The 22588-nt window shown below is 34.9% G+C and overlaps 2 protein-coding genes across 12 annotated transcripts in view; one reads left to right on the top strand and one right to left on the bottom strand.

Moving 5' to 3' along the window:
• The first annotated feature begins 3293 nt into the window (after nt 1–3293).
• LOC18048421 (RNA-binding protein 42) lies at nt 3294–7250 on the top strand. The gene is made up of 6 exons (XM_006442609.2): nt 3294–3638; nt 4074–4251; nt 4916–5013; nt 6662–6758; nt 6906–6991; nt 7074–7250. The coding sequence occupies exons 1-6, from the start codon at nt 3408–3410 to the stop codon at nt 7125–7127; spliced, it is 744 nt and encodes a 247-aa protein (XP_006442672.1). The 5' UTR covers nt 3294–3407; the 3' UTR covers nt 7128–7250.
• A 154-nt stretch (nt 7251–7404) lies between these two features.
• The window catches only part of LOC18048420 (exportin-4), a 19614-nt gene continuing 4430 nt past the window's right edge, over nt 7405–22588 (bottom strand). For 2 of the 11 annotated variants that reach the window (XM_024188516.1, XM_024188517.1), the window contains exons 7-33: nt 21704–21775; nt 21518–21613; nt 21122–21358; nt 20703–20886; nt 19508–19619; nt 19314–19400; nt 18812–18950; nt 17516–17612; nt 17351–17413; nt 17136–17245; nt 15887–15991; nt 14913–14986; nt 14696–14771; nt 13725–13961; nt 13352–13423; nt 11907–11978; nt 11751–11815; nt 11559–11661; nt 11323–11454; nt 10770–10913; nt 9797–9904; nt 9644–9694; nt 9496–9573; nt 9308–9421; nt 8849–9045; nt 8630–8699; nt 7405–8272 (exon numbers count right to left, since the gene is read on the bottom strand). In XM_024188516.1, coding sequence (XP_024044284.1) covers nt 8084–8272; nt 8630–8699; nt 8849–9045; nt 9308–9421; nt 9496–9573; nt 9644–9694; nt 9797–9904; nt 10770–10913; nt 11323–11454; nt 11559–11661; nt 11751–11815; nt 11907–11978; nt 13352–13423; nt 13725–13961; nt 14696–14771; nt 14913–14986; nt 15887–15991; nt 17136–17245; nt 17351–17413; nt 17516–17612; nt 18812–18950; nt 19314–19400; nt 19508–19619; nt 20703–20886; nt 21122–21358; nt 21518–21613; nt 21704–21775 — 3084 coding nt within the window. In that variant the 3' untranslated portion in view covers nt 7405–8083. The other 9 variants (XR_002906463.1, XR_002906462.1, XM_024188518.1 and 6 more) reach the window with 9 other exon arrangements.

Below are 22588 nucleotides of genomic sequence, written 5' to 3'. Positions count from 1 at the left end.
CTAAGATATTATGAATTCATTGCGTCAAACTCCTATATTTGTCTACAATAAATCAAAATTTCAAAATATAAAATATGGATAAAATTAAATAGAAAATAATTTAATTTATATAATTAAAAATAGAATTTGATTAAATCATTTTTTTATTAAGAGTTTCGCATTCCCCTAACTATTAGTATTTATCTAAATATAATTGAAATAAAAGAAATTATTAAAATAAAAAATAATTAAAAAAGTATTTGAAAATTGAAAATAAAATTAATTTTATTTATTGAAAATATATCACAAAGAGAGATGAGAATAATAATTTGAGATGAGAAGAATAATTTGAGGGGAAAGAAGAAAAGAAAATGTGTGGAGAGGTGTGTTCCCCTCTCTCTGTTTATACTAATGCATGATTAATCAACACTACATAAATAAATAAAGTTAATTACATCTTAGTCATACATTTTTCCCACTAACAAAACATTAACCTATCTTAATCCACTCAAGCACATCCAACACATTCTGCTAACAATTACAATATTTAGTATAGTAAAAACTTCTAATTTCACAATTACCACATTTATTGCGGTAAAAATGTATAAATTTACAACAAAAGTGGCGGATCTTCCTCGATAATGACTTAATTTCTCGGATTTTCAGAATCTAAATTTGACATTTGTATATTTGTTTGGAGCTTTAAATTGCGTGCAATTATTATTTTTACCTAATAACACGCAAAAATATACAAAACTAAATATTTAAAAAAATAATTAGAAATTCATAATATGTTACATAATTACAAATGTAAAATATATTATAATTATAAGCACAAAATAACATTCTCACTCCTTAATAAACATATACTTTTTAACACTAATCAGTAGGCTAAAAGATTAGAAAAAGGATTGTCTTTGAAATGGTTGGGAAGGCCGGTGAGATTGAATTTCAGGGCATTCTTAAAGCAGGGGAATGTGATAGGGAAGGCACTGCTAATGGTAGCCGACAACAGGTGCAAAAGATGATCAGTTGGAGAGAACCAAAATATAGAGAAGATGAAGATACCTCCCTTAGTCGTGAACTTGATCTTTTATATGGAGAGCTCCTAATGGTATTTGTGGTCCATGTGGACACGTGGAAGAGATCTACTAGCTCAACTCCTCCATAGGTAAGGGTATTATGGTACTTGAGTCTCATATTTAAATATAAAGCTATTGAGGTATTTTCCTTAATTGTTCATCTATGGCTTACTGATTAGTGTCTTTAATTTTGTGGTCCAGTGGACACTACAATCACTTTATAGGTGAAACTTCTTCACTGAATGCCTAGGGGTTTAGAGAAGTCAAGTGCCTCCTACATTTTTTAAACTATTGGCACCCAATGGTCTCTTTAGGACTACCATTCAAGTTGATGTTCCTTTTATCGTGTGAGACGTTTGGGCTTTGTTGGAGAAAACCTATTGGTCCATAAGATAAATTGGTAAAAAAGTGTTGAGGCCCTATCACATCAACGTGAGGAGACAACTTCCGCTGAATTTGGAATTAAAAAAAAGAAGAAAAAAACTTCAAAACATAATATGTCCTAGGTCAGTTTTGTGGTCCTCATTTTCATCATTAATATCAAACATTGTATATTTAAAAGAGTGATGATATAATCATATATAAATTTATATTGTACAAGTTCATGTGACATTAATTTATTAGTTGAACAAAAATATAAAATAATAGAAATAAATCATGTGAGCCAAAAGATATTTAATTTAATTAATAAATTAACACCACATTAATTTGTACAAGAATTTGTGATTATATCGTTACTCTATTTAAAGAGGTCCCCAAGTCTCAAAGAACATGGAGAGTCCGTCTTTCTTGATACTTGAGGACCCATTAATATCTTTATTTTCTAATCATGTGGCACCACTATATTGGCTTCCAAAAGTTATCAACAATACTAAATTAACTGTATAATGTAACAATATTATTGATTTTAAAATTGTTGGCCCTATAGGAGGTCAACAACTACTTAAGACTATGAAGTAATGATATTAAGTGATTTAATGTCAATTCTTTGAGCACAAATTGATTTTTAAAGGAATATAGTAACCTTTATTTTGAAAGTCCGTAGTTAAGCGTGTTAAAATAAGAGCATCTCCATAATAAAAGCATGCAAATTGGAACAATTTAATGATTGGTGACTTATTGAGTAGTTGCAACAAGCATATCGATCCAACAATTTTTATGCAACTACTTACTACGATGGGGCTTTTGCACGGTTAAACATAGCAAGGTCAAAGAACCGCAAGCCCAACACTTATCAATTATCATGATTGAATAAGCCTCATAGTCTTTGGGTGCGTGGGCTTGAGTCTCCACCTTGTACTAGATTCTTTCTCTCCCAATTATTATTGTATAATTGGATAGAAGTAGTTGTTTCTTTCACAAATTTGTGGTTTGTGGATGAAATAGCTATTTATTTTTCTAATTTGTTAGGTAGAAATTTCAGTTTTGTTTTAATAGAATTGATCTAAATTAGTCATAATAGATACTTGTATTAATAAATCTCAGATTATAAATATATCAATAGAATTTTGATTGTTATATATATATATATAATAATGTGCGTAGTCACACACCGTAAGATGTACAACTGTGAGTGCTAGATGACTCTTCCATACTTATTTTTTATGCTATAAAATCTAATCATTTTTCTTATTTTGATTTATACGGACATAAATGTCAAATAACTATATTTTGAATGTTTTTGATTTATTAAAATAAATAAGATACCACTTGTATTTCGATATTAAAAAAAAATTATTTAGACATTTGTATTCAGATCAGTTCATATTTCAGTAAAATTTAGACTTATTTAAAATTTCAATCAAAAAATAAATGCCACCTAAATCAATTTTAAAAAATTATCAAAAAATATTTTTTTTATCAAAAATTATAAAATAATTATTTTTAGTGTTTATACCTCAATCCGACACAGAACCTAAGAGCCTATGTGAGTTAGTATTAAGCTTATGGCCAATCATGCAAAAATTCTAAATTTGTAAAGATTTATCGAGCGATTTAACATTTTAAAATTACATGCTACTTTAAAATTCTTGTTTGATCTGGAAATCCTTCTATGTCAAGATTTTTTGAGTTTAATTATTTTTCCTCAACTCGGTTTATGCTCGAAAACCAGTGTCCTTACTAACAAACCATTCAAGAATGAATCGCACTCTTCTAGGGGTTTTTTAGTAATTTCGAATCTCACTTGACATATTCTCGTAATTCTAAACCAAGTCCGCCCACTCGGAGGTAAATATTCCCTCTTTGATGCAAAATAGTCCCCTCTTAACGACAGAACTCTAGAGCTTTCTATCAGCAAACCCCAATTCCCAAATCTATCAAATCCGACGGCGTTTCGTTTCTCCCATGTCGATGCCGCAATCGTCTTCTTCCTCCGGTCAATTCACATACGCAGCGGCGCCGGCGGCACCAACAACAGCGAATAGTTCATACTTTCCCTTACCATTCCACCTCCAGCAAACCGACCCGACGGCCGTTTCTCAGTACCCACCGCCCGCTGCCTATCCCGCCCCCGTTGTCCCCTCTGTTTATGCCGCCCCCGTCGCCCCCGTTTACTCTCTCCCCCAATACCACCAGGTCCGGGCAATTGCCCCTTTTTTTAGTACATTTATTTTTTCGAATAAAAATTATTTTTTTTGAATTTCTGTGACTGAGAATTTTAGATTTAGTGGAATTTAAACCTATTGTAGGTTTCTGAATGATGTAAATTGAGAAAGTTTTGAAAGATTTAATGAGTCAATTGTTTAGATTTATTATTAAAGGTTGAATGAGTCATTGTTTGGATTTATGATTATGTAGGGATATTAATTACTGAAAGGATAGGCAATGTGATTAATGTATCAATTGTACAGGAGTGTGAATATTTATAGGGGTGTCATTCAATTGTTAAAATCTCTTAATGACATTCTAGTTGGTGTAGCTAATTTTTGAAGAAGTTTTAAGAAATTTCTTTGTAGCAGATTATTGGCGTGTGTTTTGGTTTTTGTTTCTTATTGGTTTTAATTTGAACAGGCTCAACAGTTATTTCAAAGGGATGCACAGACGATTACGCCTGAAGCACTTGAGAGTGTGAAAGCTGCACTTGCAAGCAGTGATATTGAGCACAAAGCAGAAACTAAAAAGAAATCAATACCTCGTAAAGCAGCTGGGCAGACTTGGGAGGATCCAACGCTTGCAGAGTGGCCAGAAAGTAAGAATATGTTCACCTATCTTTTCCATTTTTCTGTTTAATTCTTTTTTCTTACATGATCAGTGAGCATGACAACTGTCTGAAGTTTCTTTATTTGTGTGAACTGATGTCATCCTTGTTTTTTTCTTGGTCTTGTGACACTCTCATGCAAGATTCTTTTCTGTTATGGAATTAGATTTAGAGGCTTGATATGCTTTGCTGGATTGGACCCAGATATTGCAAGTTTTTATCTATACATTAGATAATAAGTGCAGAATTCATTGCTCTTATGTTTCTGTATAACGACTTGATAAAATATTTTGGAGTCCAAGGTTCAAGTAATTCTTTGTCTGGGTAGAGAGTCCCTCCTGAGAAGATCTCAAATATTTACTTGGTTAAGCTGTTAGATGGCTTTTGACCTTGATTAAGCACTCATGCTTTGTTTATAGTTGTATGATTGTTATTTTAAATTGGCCCCCAACAACTTGTGTGAGTGAGATTATGGGTTTTGATGAGTCTCATACCTTTTCTTTCTGAGCATTTTGCACTTAAATTTTCCAGAGGGCTCATTCTTGCATCAATGTGTGTGTTTTTCCTTTTTTTTTTTTTTTGGGTGGGTGATTATGTCCTTCCTCTTTTTCCAGGGGCAACTCTTACGTGTTTTAATTCTGTTAACTTCTTGCAGATGACTATCGCCTATTCTGCGGTGATCTTGGTAATGAGGTGAATGATGATGTTCTTTCTAAAGCATTTTCACGATTTCCTTCCTTTAATATGGCCAAAGTAAGTTTCTGTTTCACTTGATTACTTCTGTACTTGTATTATAAGCATTGTGCACTTGCTGTGAAGTTTTTTATTTCCTCTTCAGATTTTTGTTTGAAGCGCACAGAGAAGTTATATTATGTTTGTGTACTTTAAGGTAGGTTTTGTCTACAATTTACATGTTAGTATATCTTCTGAATTTGTAATTTACTTAGTTTAACGATATTCATATTTGTCTACTTATGACATCAGTGAAGATGTTATTTATTTGACAAAGGATGTGACTTATGTATTAGGATTTCAAAGCTTTTGGTTTTTTTTCTTATTTTAATTTACAAAACTGAAAGTTAGCTTGAAGTCAGGTTTGATCATTTAATATTGGATATGAACAGTTGGAATCGACATCTGACGCATGAATTGGTTAAATTTTTACCTGATGAATTATAGCAAGGATGAGTTGATTTGATCAAGTTGGAGTCAGGTCAGTTCATTGAACTTCTGAAGTGGGTTCTAAGACATTTTAAGAAACCTTGCCTGTTTGGTGCTAGGATAACTCTCAGTTGTTTTCATTTTAACAACTGTATATGAGATTCTCTGTTTTTGTGAAAATTTTGGGTTAATAGTTGGAGTTCAGCTGCCTATATAAGTGAGGTAATGGGAGAACTCTAAATGTATTACTGTGAGTAATACTACTGTGAGTAATACTACGCTATTGCTCTAACTTGTTTCTCCTACAATGCTGATTTGCCTTAAGTTCTGGATTATTTAGCCTAAATAAAAAATATACATAGGTCTTAGAGAGCTTAACCAATATGTGTGTTGTGTGTGTTAAAGGAGTGGGTTCTAAGATATTTTAACAATGCCTGTTTGGTGCTAGGATAACTCTCAGTTCTTCTTCAATTTAACAACTGTATATGAGATTCTCTGTTTTTGTGAAAACTTTGGGTTAATAGTTGGAGTTCAGCTACCTTTATAAGTGGGTAATGGGAGAACTCTAGATGGGTTATCGTGAGTAATACTACGTTATTGCTCTAACTTGTTTCTCCTTCTATGCTGATTTGCCTCAAGTTCTGGATTATTTAGCCCGTACCTCCGCCAGGATTTGAACCCTGATGGCCAGCAAAAAAAAGTTGCTTGAAAACCACTTAGTCAAGCCCCTGGGGGCAGAGCTTAATCAATATATTTCAGCTGAAATCGTTTAATTACAATCTAAACTATTTGACTATAGCCCTCAAGAAAGCCATCATCCATTTTGGGATTGGGAGTTCATGCTGTTCTATGTTTGAATTTGCTTGAAAGCTAGAAGAGTCACTAGCTTTATTAGGAGTATTGCATCTCTCATAAGTTTTAGACAGCCTTAGAGGAGTCATTGACTATGCATGAATTGGAGGGAACTTTTTAGATCTTTATCACCTAGGCAAGCCGTACGCCTTTTCTTTGACAGTTCCTATTACATGTCCATTAACTTGGGAGTTACTCTTAAACTGCCATTGCTTTGTCAATGTTATTTGTTATGTGTATGTGCTCCCCAATTTCTGTTATTTTGTTGTTTGGTTTGTGGCATTTGTTATTTTTCTCCTTGATGAATAATTTGATGAGGATTTTTGATTTATTAGCTTATTATTGGAAACTAAGAAAATTTATCTTCACTATTTACTATGCAAATTAGGTTGTGAGAGATAAGCGCACCGGCAAAACAAAGGGATATGGGTTTATTAGCTTTGCCAACCCTTCTGATATTGCAGCAGCACTTAAAGAAATGAATGGTAACTAACTTTTTATCACTGTATAATGTCTCCAGTGCTGTTTATTTGTTGCATGGATCATAGAAGCCATTAGAATGTTTCATAATGTTTAATGTTGGTCGACTTTTAATCTCGTAACATACTAATGTTACTTGTACCCTTGTGCAGGTAAATATGTTGGAAATCGACCTATAAAACTGCGGAAGAGCAAGTGGCAAGAGAGGACAGATTTTGAGGCTCTTGAGAGATCAAAGGCGAGTACTTTTGTGCATTTTTATTTATCTGTAGTCTGCTTGGGTATCTGCTAATGTGTCATCTGTTTTATGATTTTTGCAGAATCATAATCAAAAGAAACCAAAGCTTTCTAAGAAGAGTGTCTTGCACAAATGATTATTGGAATCCTTTAGAACTTATACTTTTGTCAAGATAATGACCTGAGTTTAGCCATGTTGTAATTTATACATTGCTTCTTTACGTTCTCGATTTATTTGATAATAACTCGTATTTGTTACATGTGGCACTTATAATTTCTCGTCAAATGGTCTCTCTCCAAATTTTTCATGATCATATATACACAGCTGTTCCATTTTGACTATAAACTCCTACCATCAACCTCCATATTTAACAAGCAATCCAATATCCACAACCCACAATGATAGATGATATGGGAACAAAAGCTCTACAAAAGAAATGGTACGATATTAAATGAGATCCGCTGACTCAAAAGCAATCCAATATCCACAACCCACAATGATAGATGATATGGGAACAAAAGCTCTACAAAAGAAATGGTACGATATTAAATGAGATCCGCTGACTCAAATTCTAAACCTCCAAGTAATAAGCAGCTTGTTCCCAAGATAAACTATTGAGCAAGAGCTGAAAGCTTGAAGCAATGCACCAAGTTACAATTACTAGATATTAGAGAATGCAACAGATAAAATATTCTGGTAATCCAAAGCAGCTTTTGCATTCAAGAAAGGCCCATAATTCACACCAAAAATTCGGTGATGGATGTCAAAACTGACGCCAGAAGCTGTAAAAAATGAAGAACAAGCAATCAACCAATTGTCATCTGTAGTTAACAAATTGCTTCCATGGAACGATCCATCGAGCTCTGGCATCGAACTTGTACAATTGCTGTTTCATCATGAGAAACATCTAAAACTAGGAAACTCTTGAGTTCTACTTACTGAATTGCAACTCCTGTTTCCGTAGTATATACAATCGCCTGATAATCGTGGCTGTGCAGAAGATGCAATGCTCAGATTTCTGCTTCTTGCAAATGCTGAAGAATGAGAGAACAAATGGGTTACCTTCAACAGATATACAGTGGATTGCACACATCACATTGTTCGTAAAAACCCACGAACTTCAATCAGGAAGTTGGTTAGGTTCTTCCTGAATCTCTGGTAATTCACACGATCAAGGGAAGAAGAAAGCTGATTCGAGCTTGTGAGGGACTGCAATGCATTTGCCAGCCTTGATTTGAATGGTGGATTTGCTTGCCTTTCAATCAACTCACTGCCCAATCTCTGCAGCAAAAAGTATTTCCCCACCCCATGTCTTAATAAGATGTTCATATAACAACAGATAGGAAGAGAAATATAGCAAAATTTCATTGAATTTTCTCTTAGCTTGTGGTGAAGAAGGAAGAGGGGTTCTGTTAATACCTAGTCCAACAGGGGTGTAGCAATACAACTTTATCTCTTCTCTAGTTAGTGCACTCTCATCAAAGTATTAAGAAAATGTACAATGTTGCTGAGTACTTGAAAACTAAAATAATTTCATCTTTGGATCAAGAGCACTTGAAAACCAATGTGAACAATCCAATCAAATGGAACTTTAAATTATTTTCAAATGTCTGACCATACAAATAACTTGAGTAATACCTGATATAAACGTGGTTCACAGAGGATCAGAGGAAAGAGAGCATCAGCTGCAGTACCAACCATATCAGGACTGCAATCATAAGCAAATGAGTAAGGTATTATTTACAAAAAGCAAAGGGGAGAATATCACACACACCTTGCATGAACTGTCATTCCAAGGGTGCAGATGATAAGCTTTCTTAGAAGAAAGTGTGCAGAGAATGAGTGAGTGACAATTACCTGTAATCTTCAAAAAGAAGCAGCTGCAGTAATGAACGAAGAAACCTACTCAAAACTCCTTCCTCTGGATTTCCATTTGAATTATTGATACCTGCAGCTTGAGCAGCCAAGCCAACTTTACCAGCACCTGTCTCCTTGTAGTGATAGGAAGCCAGAGCTCTTAGAGCTCTTAGGCACATGTCAACTATCTCTGAGTCCTGTAGCATTGAAATGAAAAGTGAAAAACTTGCAAAATATTCCAAGCATACAAATATGGTATAGAATGCAACCAGGACAGTGTATAACAAGGAAACATACTAGTTAAAAATGGCTGAACTTATTTTCTTTTCTCCACTTAATCCCATATAGTATGAACATGCAGAATTCCTCAGTAAACCAATCTTAAAGCAGAATATTAAAACATAGGAAACATATATTCATTACAGGGGTGGACAGCTGAAGAATGGACAGACATTTTACCTGGTGATGAAGACCAAAGTCAAGGGTTCCAAGAACATGAGCAAAGGCTTCAGTACTTAGTTGGGCAACAGTTTCAGGATAAACTTCCAGTAAATGAGATAGCAGGGAGAAGTACTGCAGAACAAACACTGTATATCAACATCATTATTAAAAAAGGGCATCCATTTAAAAATGGACGGAATTCTTACATCATGACAAAGCTTGGGGTATTTCAACAGGTCCCCAGACATCAGAGGGGTAACAATGTGAAGACCAAAGAAAACAACCTGCAAAAGAAAGTGTAAGACACCATTCACTGGTTTACGAGATTCTGTCGAGCAAACAGTAAGACTTTACCTGAGATATATTGATTGCTTGTGCTTCAATGGAATCTGATGAGAAGTCAACCTGCATATAGGTAGTCTCTTAACAAGGTTCACCAAATGCTCAACATACGGATAGCAAAATTTTTCTCTCAATGGTGTGAATACATGTACTAGAAAGACCTACTAGATCCTTTGAACAGAGATTTGAAAGAAGTTGAAAAAGAGCACGCAAATCTTTGTACTTTTCTGTCTTGGCTTCACCAAGCAAGCAGCTTGATTGAGTCATCAACATCTGGAAAAATAGTGAATGAAAGAGAATTTGAAGAAAGAAAAAGTGTTGGTGGATAGGGAAACAACACAATTGAGGTATTACAGATTTCATAAGTTAAAACCAACTAAAACATTAATATTGGTAAAGCAATGATATAAAATCTGGTGCATCATTAAAACAAAATTCCTTGATTCCCATTGATTCCCATTTTATTTGACGATTAAAAAAAAAAAAGTAAAAAAATGATACACATAATATCAGGTTCTGAGGCTACACATGATAGAAGAAAATAAAACAGGAAAGAAGGCATAAAAAAATCATCAACTTTACACTTTAAGGAGGACAAATAGTCAGATATTCTACAATATATTTGGATTGGATAAAAGCTAAACACTGGCAATGCAGAAAAAAGGCTACAAGCATGAGAACTATCACTTTTCCGAAAAATAGCTTGGAAGATTTAGCTCCTATTTTATTTAAAAATTATTTACTCTGCCGCATAAAAAGAACCTTTCCATGTGAAAACAGATCAGAAACCTCACAAACAACAAAATTTGGATTAAACCCCCTGCATCAAAATGAAACAGTTTGGCATCGAAGTGGCAAAGCTGATATAGAAAATACAAAATCATAGCAAATAATAATTTATTGTATGGACTGGAAGAAGAAAGCAACAGTATTATGATACCACCTGAATACTTCTAAATGCTTTGTAAACTTCACCGCAGTCAATGGAATGTAGAAGCAACAACAATAGAGACATATGACCATAAATAAAAATATTAATAACAGAAATTTGTGCTGTAAAAAGGAGATTAGAATGCATCACAAAAATTATCAAGACTAGCATTGATTTAGTAGAGACAACAATGTACCAAAACTGTACCTTGCCGATATTGTGAGATGAGTAAAGCTGAAGTAAACGCGTGCAGAAATCAATAACGATATTAGTCTCTTGAACCTCTAGGTAGGAAATTTGTCCATCCACCCAGTCAACAACAAATTTAAGTAGCAGATAAACAACTGCAGACTAAGCAAAAATCAGAGATTAGCATAGTGTAAATGAACAGTCTTAACAGCATGTAAGTTGACAAAGGATTAAAGTTTAAGCACCAGAAGCACAGTTAATGTTAACTAATGATATGCATTGAAATAGTTGGAGATAGTTTTTACTAATTGTTAACTGCATTTGTGGAAGTAAATGAGAAGGAAACTGGCAGTACCATGCTCAACTCAAATGGCTTCAACAAGAAGAAAAGGGAAAAAGAGAAATCGATTGAGACATATCAGCAGTCATAAAAGTATCTATGCAGATTTTTGTGCTGAGACAAATAAATTCTGAGGTGAAAGAGAGAAGTTTTGATGATGATGGAAACCGTACTTTCTAAACTTATGTATTGAAAGGAAGTACAGTTGACATAGAGATATACATGTGGTACCTCATGTTTATAAACTTCAAGAAGCAGCAGAACAGGGTTCATTACAGAGAAACCCATCTCATAAATTGCCTTCTGAGTTCGAGGTTCTGTCGCATTGGCAGCTCCACGGAGTCGCTCCAACAAGCAGCTGACCTACAGGATGGCATTGAAAAATAATCGTTCCTCTAGATATATCATTCCTCTATATATTCATGGATTCGGGATTATTTTGCCCCATAAAAATTGTATGCACTAACCAACAGGATGATATCTGGTTGTTGAGAAACATTTTTGAGGTCATTCTTGCCAGACAGTTCCACTAGATATGCAGTAGCATGGCGTGTAAGATCCCGTACGTATCTATGAAATTGATACCAGACCAATTAGCAGCATTAAAATTCACAAGCAGAGAATAGATGCACTGAGAAAATCCTAGATGGAAGACTTACTGATTGGAAGATTCTGAATTTCTCATTCCATAAGCTGAGAGAACAAGCGTTTGAGCCAGCGAACGCTGAAGAAGAATCAAAGCATTATAGTTACAAATGGTAAACATGGAAGTTATGTATAGATATATCACAAATGAATGCCGCTTGTGTTCTCACCTGATTGGTGGAATTCAACAAAATCAAAGTTTTATCATTAGCAAAAGCACTTGCTAGTTCACGCCATGAGCCCTGAAAATATTCCAGACTAACTAGGTGAGGTATACAGCTACAAATAGATGAACAGAAGACTATTCTTCTAATCATTCTGCACCATTTGAAAGTACAAATGCACAAAAGGATTCATGTAGTAACGCTCTTTAGTTGGAATAAAAATTACTTGATTTGAGTATGTCGTCTTAAGAGAAATGAAATGCTGCAAATTTTGACTTCTGAAGCCAAGTGGCCTACTTCAACCTTTATTTACCAAGATAGCCTAGGTCATTATGCACCATTTGAAAGTAAAACTGCACTGACCCAACAGTTAGCCTGATGGTCGGCTAAATAAGTCACTAACTGGCCCTAAAAGTCAGATTGACCACCAGTCATGGCTTCTTTTATGAAAAGGTCTAAAACATAAGCCTATATCTAAGGTTTTGCAAAGTAATGAGACAGTAGCCAAAGAGTTTAAAATCTCAGGGTCTGTAATGTTAAGGTCCTTGCAAGAACAAATTTCTCCAACAAAGGAAATTATAATTTCCACCATCTCGTTATATAAAGAGAGCCTAACGGAAGCAACGTGTCAGCACCCATCTTTTTAAAAGATGGTATCATACATGTGCAATGTTACAGCCAAATACATACTACCACCTTCACAATTGGGTGGGGGAAAAAGAATATATATGAGAGCTCACAACTTAGCCCACATAACATCCCTTCGCCACCATCCTTTAAGAAAAAAGAGACCATTTATTACCTTCTTGGAATGATGACCTAGTAGTCTAGGCCATCACAGCCTCGCTATGGTACTGTACTTAGAAAATTACTATGATGTACAAGCTACTAAAACAAAGAAAGTATCCCTTTTCTACTTGAATAATAAAATATCACTTTCAGATGCAAATATTAACTGGGATTTGCCCCTGGGATGTAGCCTGATTGGCCGTGAATGCACTTTGCGCCTGCAGCCACCAGAGTTCAAGGAATAACAGATGCAAGGGTTGGCGTTTAGTGGGTGAGGTTTCTCATCCCCATTCAAACCTTTGAAAAGAAAGTAAGCTCAATTCATGATGATGGCTATCAGGATCCTTGTTACTTAACATACATTACAACAATCAACAGAAAGTTCCTTTCACATGCTCAACACCACCGTATTAGTAAAATACTCAGAAATCTCTGATTAAGAATATTTTGGATTGGCTACATAAAATTCTATTGCACTATTTCAGGCATGAATTCAAGAAACCCTTGCAAAATGGTTGTTAATCTGACGCAGTTTACAGAGCATTCCTCATTGTCAGCTTAAAAGTAGTTCTGTGATGGTTTAATAACAAAGAGAACCCCCAGGGAACAAAGACACAAAGGTTGACAAACTAAAGTGTGGTGCATTGCAGTATAGAACTCACCAATGCAACAAGGTGTACACAAACATTTTTTCGTCGAACCAGTGCATGTAGTAGCTGATTACAAGTGAGCTCCTGCCAACGGGGGAAAAAAGGGAGGAATAAACACAGAATCTAAAAAAAAATAAAAATTCCAAGCACTAAAATGATGTCACGGTTTAATTCTTTAATGCAATTTTCTACCTCGCCTTAAACATGGTAGTAAACAGCTGCATAACCAGTGAAATTTAACGAAGTTATGACTGATCAAAAGGATTGCTTCAACATGGTGAATTTTAAAATTCGGACAGAATGATGAATAGATAAACTTGAATACTATGTCTGATAAATGTCAAACTTACAAGGGGGGAAAAAAACAAGGTTTCTATGCTCTAACCTGCAAATCTTTCTCCCCAGGATACGAAACAAGTGTTGTCATAGAAATGCGAACAATAATGTCAAGCACGGGTTTTCCCTGGTTATGTTCCCCAAAAAAACTGAGCAAAGCTTTTCTGGAGGTGGATGACTGATGCTGATACCCAGTATCATGGCATAAATTGGTGGAACTGTCTCTAAATTCTTCGAGAGGCATTAGATATGTCTGGGACCATCTTGCAAGGAACCATACAATAGCCTGCAACCAGCATCAGTTCCAATTAAGTAAGCCAATATAGCATGACTGTATATTGTTTTAACAGAAAAATTAGAAAGCAGTACCCCATCATATCATCCTCTAAAAGCCATAAAAACATGGCTGGTTGTTGAGCAGAAGAGTAAGAAAAAATCTACTAAATCAGGAGAAACCAAAAACATAAACACCGCAACCCACCCCAATAGAATATTCTCCTTTCCATAGTTACAATGACACATATGATCTACTGTAGCCAATCAATGCACAAAATGAAACCAGCCACTTCAAAAATGCCAGCTTTGGCAACTGGACTTGAACAAAATTGATCCAAAGTAAACACCATTATGAGTGATTCTACAAACAAAATTGATCCGAAATAAAAACCATGATTAGTGATTCTATAAGATAGGAAATCATTCCACGTTTTCAAATATTCCAATAATGAAAATAAAAATGGCGAAACTTCTGCATAGTTTGATTGAAAGTAGGATAATTGATGCTTGCAATGTGACCAAGATTTAATTGTTCCACGTTATATTCCAATAATGAAAATAAATATGGCGAAACTTCTGCATAGTTTGATTGAAAGTAGGATAATAATGCTTGTAATGTGACCGAGGTATCCCCTTTTAATCATTCCCATAAAAGCAATATGAATGGTAAACAAGCAAAAATTCGCCCATAGTGATTAAGTTTTTTTTTTTTTAATAAATTCACAATAAGAAACAATGGGGCACCTCCATGAGTCGAGGACTGAAAACTGACGCTCTAGCTTCTGGATCTAAACTCCATTCAGCAAATTTTATAATTGAGCTGCATCAAATAAAATGATCAACACCTAATTGTCAATTGTCACACCTTTCAACCTTAGAACAAAACAAACCAACAAACTTGATAACCAGTCTTGTTTGACAGTGCCATAATTTAGTGCAAATGAGAAAGAAAGAAGCTTACCCACAGAGAAGGACAACCGGATGCTTAGCAGCTTCTATGGTGTCCACAAAATGAGTTTGTATAGCATTTGGAACCTATTTATCACGAGGTGTAAATCATTAGTAGAGTTCTAGAGGATGTTAGGTAGTCCAGTGTTCCTAATATCATCAAATATATGCCATCCAAAGAAACTGACTAAATACCTATCTAACTCGAGACATTGCCAATGATCCCTAACATGCTTGGAAAATAGAAAGAGAAAAAGAAGAACTGCAGGTGATGCAAGAATCTAACGGCTATTAATAGTCAATCGCATCAAATTAAAAAGTGCATTCAACTAGTGAAGTTCCAACAATCAACTAAAATATGCAAATATGAAAAAGAAATTGCAAGCCCTTTTATGATGATCATGGTGGTAGCAAATAATTTGAATTCACTGATTATTTAACTTTCTCTGAAACATAGCAATCCCTGCATAATGTAGCTTGGACACTTCATGACACTGCACCACAAAACATATGCCAGTGAACAAGCAGGTTTGTTATTTAAAGCCAGATGTCATCAAGTATGAAGAATCCCCTTTCATCAATCAACATTTATATATCGGTGTCTCATGGTAAGTGTAATTAGCTCCACCATTGAATTCATGGTCATCACTAACTTTGACAAGGCAGCTCTTACTTTATTTCACATCCAAAGTTAATAAGTTAATAAATTGAGACCAAGACCTAGCTCCACTGGTTAGTGGGCAGGCTTACCAAGACTTAGATCTTGTGTTCGAGTCTCATGTACTGTGCATGTGTGTTTAATTAATAATTTTTTTTTTAAAAGTTAACTCCAATGAAGAACTATTCCACCCATGTAACATAACTATTCAAAGAGAACAACCAAAATAGGAAAGACAGAGCATTTCACATCTATAATGAAAAAAATGAACAAACAGTACATATGATAAAGTGAAGCTTAATAATAAGCAGAAAAAAGTAACTAACTACCACGGGGATCTCTCCCTCCCCTTCATCAGCAAGTACGTGTCCAGTGATCAGTAACAATGAGTAAAGTTCCTCCAAAGTCTCTGTCGGATCAATCATGCCCCTGCCCTAGAAACAAATTTTATAACTATAGAAATGAGCAAGTGAAATAGAAAAAACAAACATCTTCAGCAAATTGTGAAGAAAATTCTGTTAAGTTGCCTTGTCTTCATAGCATAATTCTTTATTTCTCAACATTAAAGGTGGTAGCTAGATTAAACCCGGAATGTTGTTTGATATTAATATGATTACATGAATGATTTTTCTTTTCTTTTTTTCCCCATTTTTCATAGGAAACTGAATTTCTTATTAATGATGAAGAATCAGTACACTGAAGTGGACCTGCTGTCCACCAAAAAAGCAAAAATCAGAAGAGGGAATACTAAAACTTTTCTGTACTATACAAAAGTATACCCATTCATCACTCTACAAAGCTAGACCATCCTTTACAAACCTATCTTAGAACCCCCTCCCAGTTAAGATAAATGAAGAAAAAAGGTGAATCTTGGAACTCCTTAGAAATGAAGCCCAGAGTGAAGCTAAAAAGCACAAACTTTATCCCACTTCAATACAATCCACTTTTTTCTCCTAAAAGATATTAGAATTTGTAGGCATTAATAAACTCTACAATGTATTGTTAATAATTGGAAAATTGCAACAAAATCTATCCAACAACACCAACTCTAAATGGAACTCACAGTCAATAAACTCTAGCAATTCCAACCCCCCCCCCCCCCCCCCCACAACATAAACAAAACACTTAATGTATTTATTTATCATTTCAATTAGCCTCTCTAGTGTAAACCTCCAGTAATACAAAAGATTCTCCAAAATAAGTGCCTATATCAATAAATCGGTCCACAAAGGATGAGTTTACACTCTTCTTTAATAGTAAACAAGCTAAATTGGAGATAACAACCAAAGATTGGTAGTGGCTGCTTCGGTTTGCACAATGTTTTTGACCTTTGAATTTGGAAAGTACAAAAGTCAAATGTTTACTGGGGAATAAATCTTGTTTTGCATCTTATCTAATAAATTAATGTTCACGCCCAAAAATATAAAGTCAAATACGATCTCTTGCAATAATCCAGCACATTGGTAAATAAATAATAATTAGCACCACAATAGTTAAACTCACTATATCAAGTAGCCAATCAGCCAAATAATTAGTGCTAAGTGAATATATCCTTTAATATGTAGAGACTAGGGGAACCTGATGAAGCCGTGCAACGCGTTCTGAAAATAGTCTGGTGAGCAGAGGAACTGTGGCATCAATTGCTGCTCTTGCAATGAGAGCATAAGAACTTAGTCTTTCATCCATTGCTGCAAGAACACAAAAAGAAGATATGGAATAACAATGATCAACGTGAAACTAAAAAAAGGGAAAACAATCTTCATAATACAACTTCTTGTTGAGTTTTTGTTTACCAGAGATGGAAGCTTGAAGATAGTTGAATTCACCGTTATCATCCATTGCTGATGCAGAGGCCACTACATCAGAAAATATTGATTATTGTAAATATTGAAAACAGAAAGAACATTTCACAGAAAAAGCAAATTAAAAACAACTTAGTTTGTCAACCATTATATTACCCTTTAGTTCAGACTCCACAATTAAGGCAAAAAGACTGGCTGCAGCATTTCGTACTTCCAGTGGAAGCACTACGTTCCTTCCCGTACTATCTAATGACTGAAGATTTGCAACAATAATTGTTGGCTGTTACTAAACAAGCTCAAGAAGAAAGGACAATTCACATTTTGAGAACAAGAATCACATTTTGATCAAAATATAACACAACAAGATGTAAACTGAAATTTGAACATCACCAGAATGTTAAGCCCCTTATATTCACAATAACATTTTAATGAATTTGAAAACTGAAAACAAGAAACATGATATGATATATTCAAATTTTGAAGATCTTAAGGCTAGCCTAGGAAGGTGCGAGCACAAAAGACGAGTGATGTCAAGACTTTCTTGATAAAGTAAGGAAGAAGCGATACATAGCCTTGTTCTATGATGAAAGACTTTTCTGCCAAGGACTGCTGGGACTACAAATCCACAAAAATAAGGATGTGAAGTCACATTCTAACCAAAACACTCAGAAAACTACAGAGACTAAAAATAGCCGAAAATCCAAAAACAACACAGCTCACTAAGAATACGTCGCCTCTCACGATAAAGAGGCGAAATAAAAAAGAAAGAGATATCTTTGAATTCAGCAGTAATAAATAAATGACCAGAGGGAAGCCCAGAACTTCACTTCATCCCATAGGTGTGAAGAATCTTTCCCAGCTTTGTTATCAAAGATTCTTTGGTTTCTTTTATTCCACACGACCCAAAAAATAGCCTAGACTGCACAGTACCATAGAACCCTTGCTTTTCCCCTCCCTTTTAAGCAAGAAAATCTTTAGATCCTATGGTTTCTTTCATTCCACACGACCCAAAAAATAGCCTAGATTGCACAGTACCATAGAACCTTTGTTTTTCCTCTCCCTTTTAAGCAAGAAAATCTTTCCAATAGGCTGGAGTAACATGAGGCAGGAGCTGACTAGCTCAAATTAAAGGTCTTAAACAGCTTAGACCACAAAAAGTAAGCAGCAGTGCAGTGTAGAAACAAATGATCAACATTCTCTGATGCATTTAATTTAATTTAAGGAACAATTCTTTTTTTTCAAATTTCATAAAAGGCAATGAATACTTTTTGTGAATCAAATGCCACCATAATTTCCTAGATTTAAGCTGAATCACAGCAGCAATAATCTTTGAAAAGGGTATTGACAAATAAATTGAAAGAGGGTTAGAAAAAAAAAAGTTGTTTTGTTGCATGCATAAGGTAAAAAGATAAAAATAATAAAAAAATATTCAAGGGGAATAAAATTACATACAACCAGTAGGGTGGTCCAAGTATCTAGTAAGATATCTCGAGCCTCCCAGCTCCATGTCCCCTCTTCAGTGTTATTCATCATAAGGACTTTAACAACTTCACACATCAAGTTGGATAACAGGGAAAGAGTGCCAAAGGGCCTGAACATTACAACAAAAGCTAGACTAATTATTAAATTACAGGAGTTGTACTAGAGATACAAACTCTATAAATTCAAACTGATGTTGCATTATACATTTCACATGACCCACTCCCATATTTTCAAAAGAATAAAAGAGCTAATTAATATGAAACATGTGGTAATGATATAACAGTACCATATAAGTTTGTATAGGTAGAGTTTATATTCTTATTGTTACATAATATAGCAACAGACCTTGTATAATAAATAACAAGACCTAAAATAAATGCTCTGTTATGTTTTATTTTATAAGAAACTATAAAGTCTAATAACTGATGAAGAAAGAGGAATATCTGCAATGTCGTAATGCTCTACTATTGACCTTATGGATTTTAAGAGTCGGTCAAACACAAAGGGAGTTGTCACAGTTGCAATGGATAATAGTGCACGGCAACCATCTAGCATCTCACTGTTGAAATTGGAAAAATCAGAATAGCTGTGAGACTCCATTTCGAAAGAAATTAAAAAGAGGAAGGAACAATGAAGAAATAGAAAACAAAGTAAACTAGAATTGACCTTTCACTTTTTCCTGATTCAATTGCTTGTGCCACAACATCAGGAGGATCAACCCATTCTAATATCCCAGACAGGAGCTGTAGCAAATGATGCTCTTGCATTTTCCCATTATCTAGATAATTGAAAAAGTAAATTGCAAAAATAGATTACTTTCATAATCAGAGACCCCGCAAAAATAAAAAATTTAAATAAACATTTTAAACAGTGAAATGAAACTACATTCACTGGCGTCATCTCAGCCCTTCATATTAGTGCTAAAAATATCAGATAAGAAAAACTGTCAGATACTGTAAAAACTAATCTGAAAGAGCGCTTGTACGCTTATTAAAACAACCATAAATTGTATGCCAAATAAGCTTTTTTTTTTTTTTCAGGGCCCGGGGGGGGGGGGGGGGGGTGGTGGTGGGCGCACAGCTTATTCGACTTCTCTACTCCTTTTGTCTTATTACATCCATAAAGCTTGAGACAGTGGTACATCATTTAAAAATCTCTCAAAGTCCCAGGTTAGAATCTCCCCGACTCAATCTTTCCAAAAACCCTCTCTTAATTTTTCAGAAATCATCAAGATGAAAGAACCATTAGGATTTAGCTCTTCACCAAGTCAAATTAACCTTAAATTTGTAGCAGTATCCAATTGAAACTATATTAAATATTGAATATCACTAGTGATCATTCAAACAAACTAATCAAAGCTAAAACCTTGGGATTAAAATTTCTAAAGGGAAAATTTATGAGTCAAAAGAGCGAAGATTGTTTATCTCATAATTCGTGTATTTACCATATAATGTGTTACTAACTGAAGAAGACAATCGGTTTCTTGGTTTCATTTAAGTCCAACTGTTAGATTTGGAACTAAAATCAAGCCATTCATATTGCAGCAAAAGGCAACAGATATATTGCAAATAAAAGACATTCTTGTAATATTTCCATACAGTCAAGTGCACTTAAACGGTAAGTCTTTGTCATGAACAGTAACCGAGGCACGGATGCCGATGTTACCAAGTATTCACGATTCTCCAAAGTTTATCACATAGATAACATTAAAGCTTGCAAAGAAAGTACCAATAGGACTGTGAGACAGACAGTCTTTTCTTGTGTTGCAGTAAAGCTTGCAAAGAATTGCAACAGCAAACCGAAACATGGACCAGATAAAACCATTTTGTGATCAAGTAGTTATAATTAGAAAAAGACATACCAGAAGGAAATACAGTTCCCGTCAAGGAGCAGAGTTGCACAATAAGCTTTCTAGCAGAGACTGCAATAGGGCAATCAAGCCAGTACCCTTCACTTGAAAACTTCTGTCTCAGGGCCGAATATAAGTTCAAGAGCCAAACAATATGACCACTTGAAATTAAAGCATCGCACCATGCAGGACCAGGCTACAAACAACATGAATATAAATCAGAATATGAAAATGCCAATATTCTAACTATTCCATATCCTAGGGTTACTTGCAACACAAGAAAAGACTCTAAATCATCAGTTCAAGTTTCTTCCCTTAAAAAAAATTGCATAGAAAGTTGCAAGCATGAACAGATTATTTTAACTGTCATATACAACCAGTAAACATGATCACAGCACTAATCAGATATTTTATTGGAGAAAGTTCTTTACCTGAACTATGATACACTCAGACCTCTTAGATGAAGAAGTCTCAGTTCTAACCCCAGCTGAAAAAACATTTATACTAATTTTTCTGCCACTGGTGTCAAACTGAAAATCCCAGTTCAGGATTTGATGCAACAGACGCAGGGCAGCAGTACAAGCTTTAACCTCAGATGCAGCGGCATCAGATTCAATTATTTGTTTTGTAACACTTAAAGCAGCATCTCTTGCCCAACAATAAAATGTCTATAATTCAAAATATTAAAATAAAGGAAAAAAAGGACAAAGGTCAGTATATTAAACATTATGGCTAGAGGAAGCCCATTAAAAATATTCCCTTATCCTCAAGGTATAGCTCCTCATATAACTATATAACTAGTACAATGCCAAGAGCCTGGGGAAAACCTTCAGATAATCTAGCTCTAAAGATATACGGCACTGTTCATGGAACTCCCTAGGAAGGCCCATTGCACTTGAAGTAGAAGGAGAAAATTCAGATACCTGCAAAGAAGAATCAACGCTCTAAATCAGGAGGCAAATAAAAAGACCAAGCGATGAACAGTTAAGAACAAGAATTGAAGCAACATATACCAATGACTCAAGGAAATTGATTCCAATGAACTGCGTGTCTACTCCATGAATCCCAAGGACAGCCTGGTGTACCTGTAGCAATAGGATTTCCTTTTGTGAGAGAATAAAAAGTGGGCTAGACTAGAACACGATTTCAACACCAGAACAACTCTAAACATCTTCACACATGATACAACAGCTTAGGTACCAAGAAAGTGACAATGATGAAAACATATAAATTTCTAACACACTTTAATTTACCAAAGATAGAAAAGAAAAGCTTCCCCTTAACTGGCATCAAGGCTGAAAATGATACTACCTAAAATGGAGATGTATAACATCTTACATTGGACTGGTGGGATTTTCACATAGCTGGCAATGAATTTTCAAAGTAGTTTGTTAATCGTTTCTCAATTTTGTTCAGCAGTTCACTCTAAGGTTTCTTTAGAAGCTCTAAAAAATCAGAGGCAAGAAATCTGGCATCCTCCTTTTTGTTTTGACGACAGCAGCTCTGCTACCTTATGGGATAGCCACATTAAGAAACCATAACAAGAAAATTATGTTATGGTTTGAAAATTGAAAAAGATAGCAACCAAGAGTTCATCATTCACATGAATGAATATTTCTCCTGGAGAAGATGTGGTTCAGATCCATTGCTAGCCCTTCACTACCAATGTATTTGGTAGAGGGAAGGAGATTCCCTGAAAAGGGAGTTCTATAGGTGCTAGTGATCTTGGTTAGCATGCATTATCTAGCTTTCTGATGCAACGGGGTAGCGAAAGCAAATTGATAGGGTAAATGACCCGATTGGATTACACTCTAATTGAAGCGAGTCTCCAATGTAAACGATTCAACATTGTGAAGGAGATTTTGATATGAACACTTAATAGCTAGATTAGATGACAC

The sequence above is a fragment of the Citrus clementina genome, unplaced genomic scaffold, assembly GCF_000493195.1.
Source record: "Citrus clementina cultivar Clemenules unplaced genomic scaffold, Citrus_clementina_v1.0 scaffold_3, whole genome shotgun sequence".
In the NCBI taxonomy this organism is placed as follows: Eukaryota; Viridiplantae; Streptophyta; class Magnoliopsida; order Sapindales; family Rutaceae; genus Citrus; species Citrus x clementina.
The sequence above is the reverse complement of the archived record's forward strand: the minus strand, read 5'-3'. Positions and strand labels throughout refer to the sequence as shown.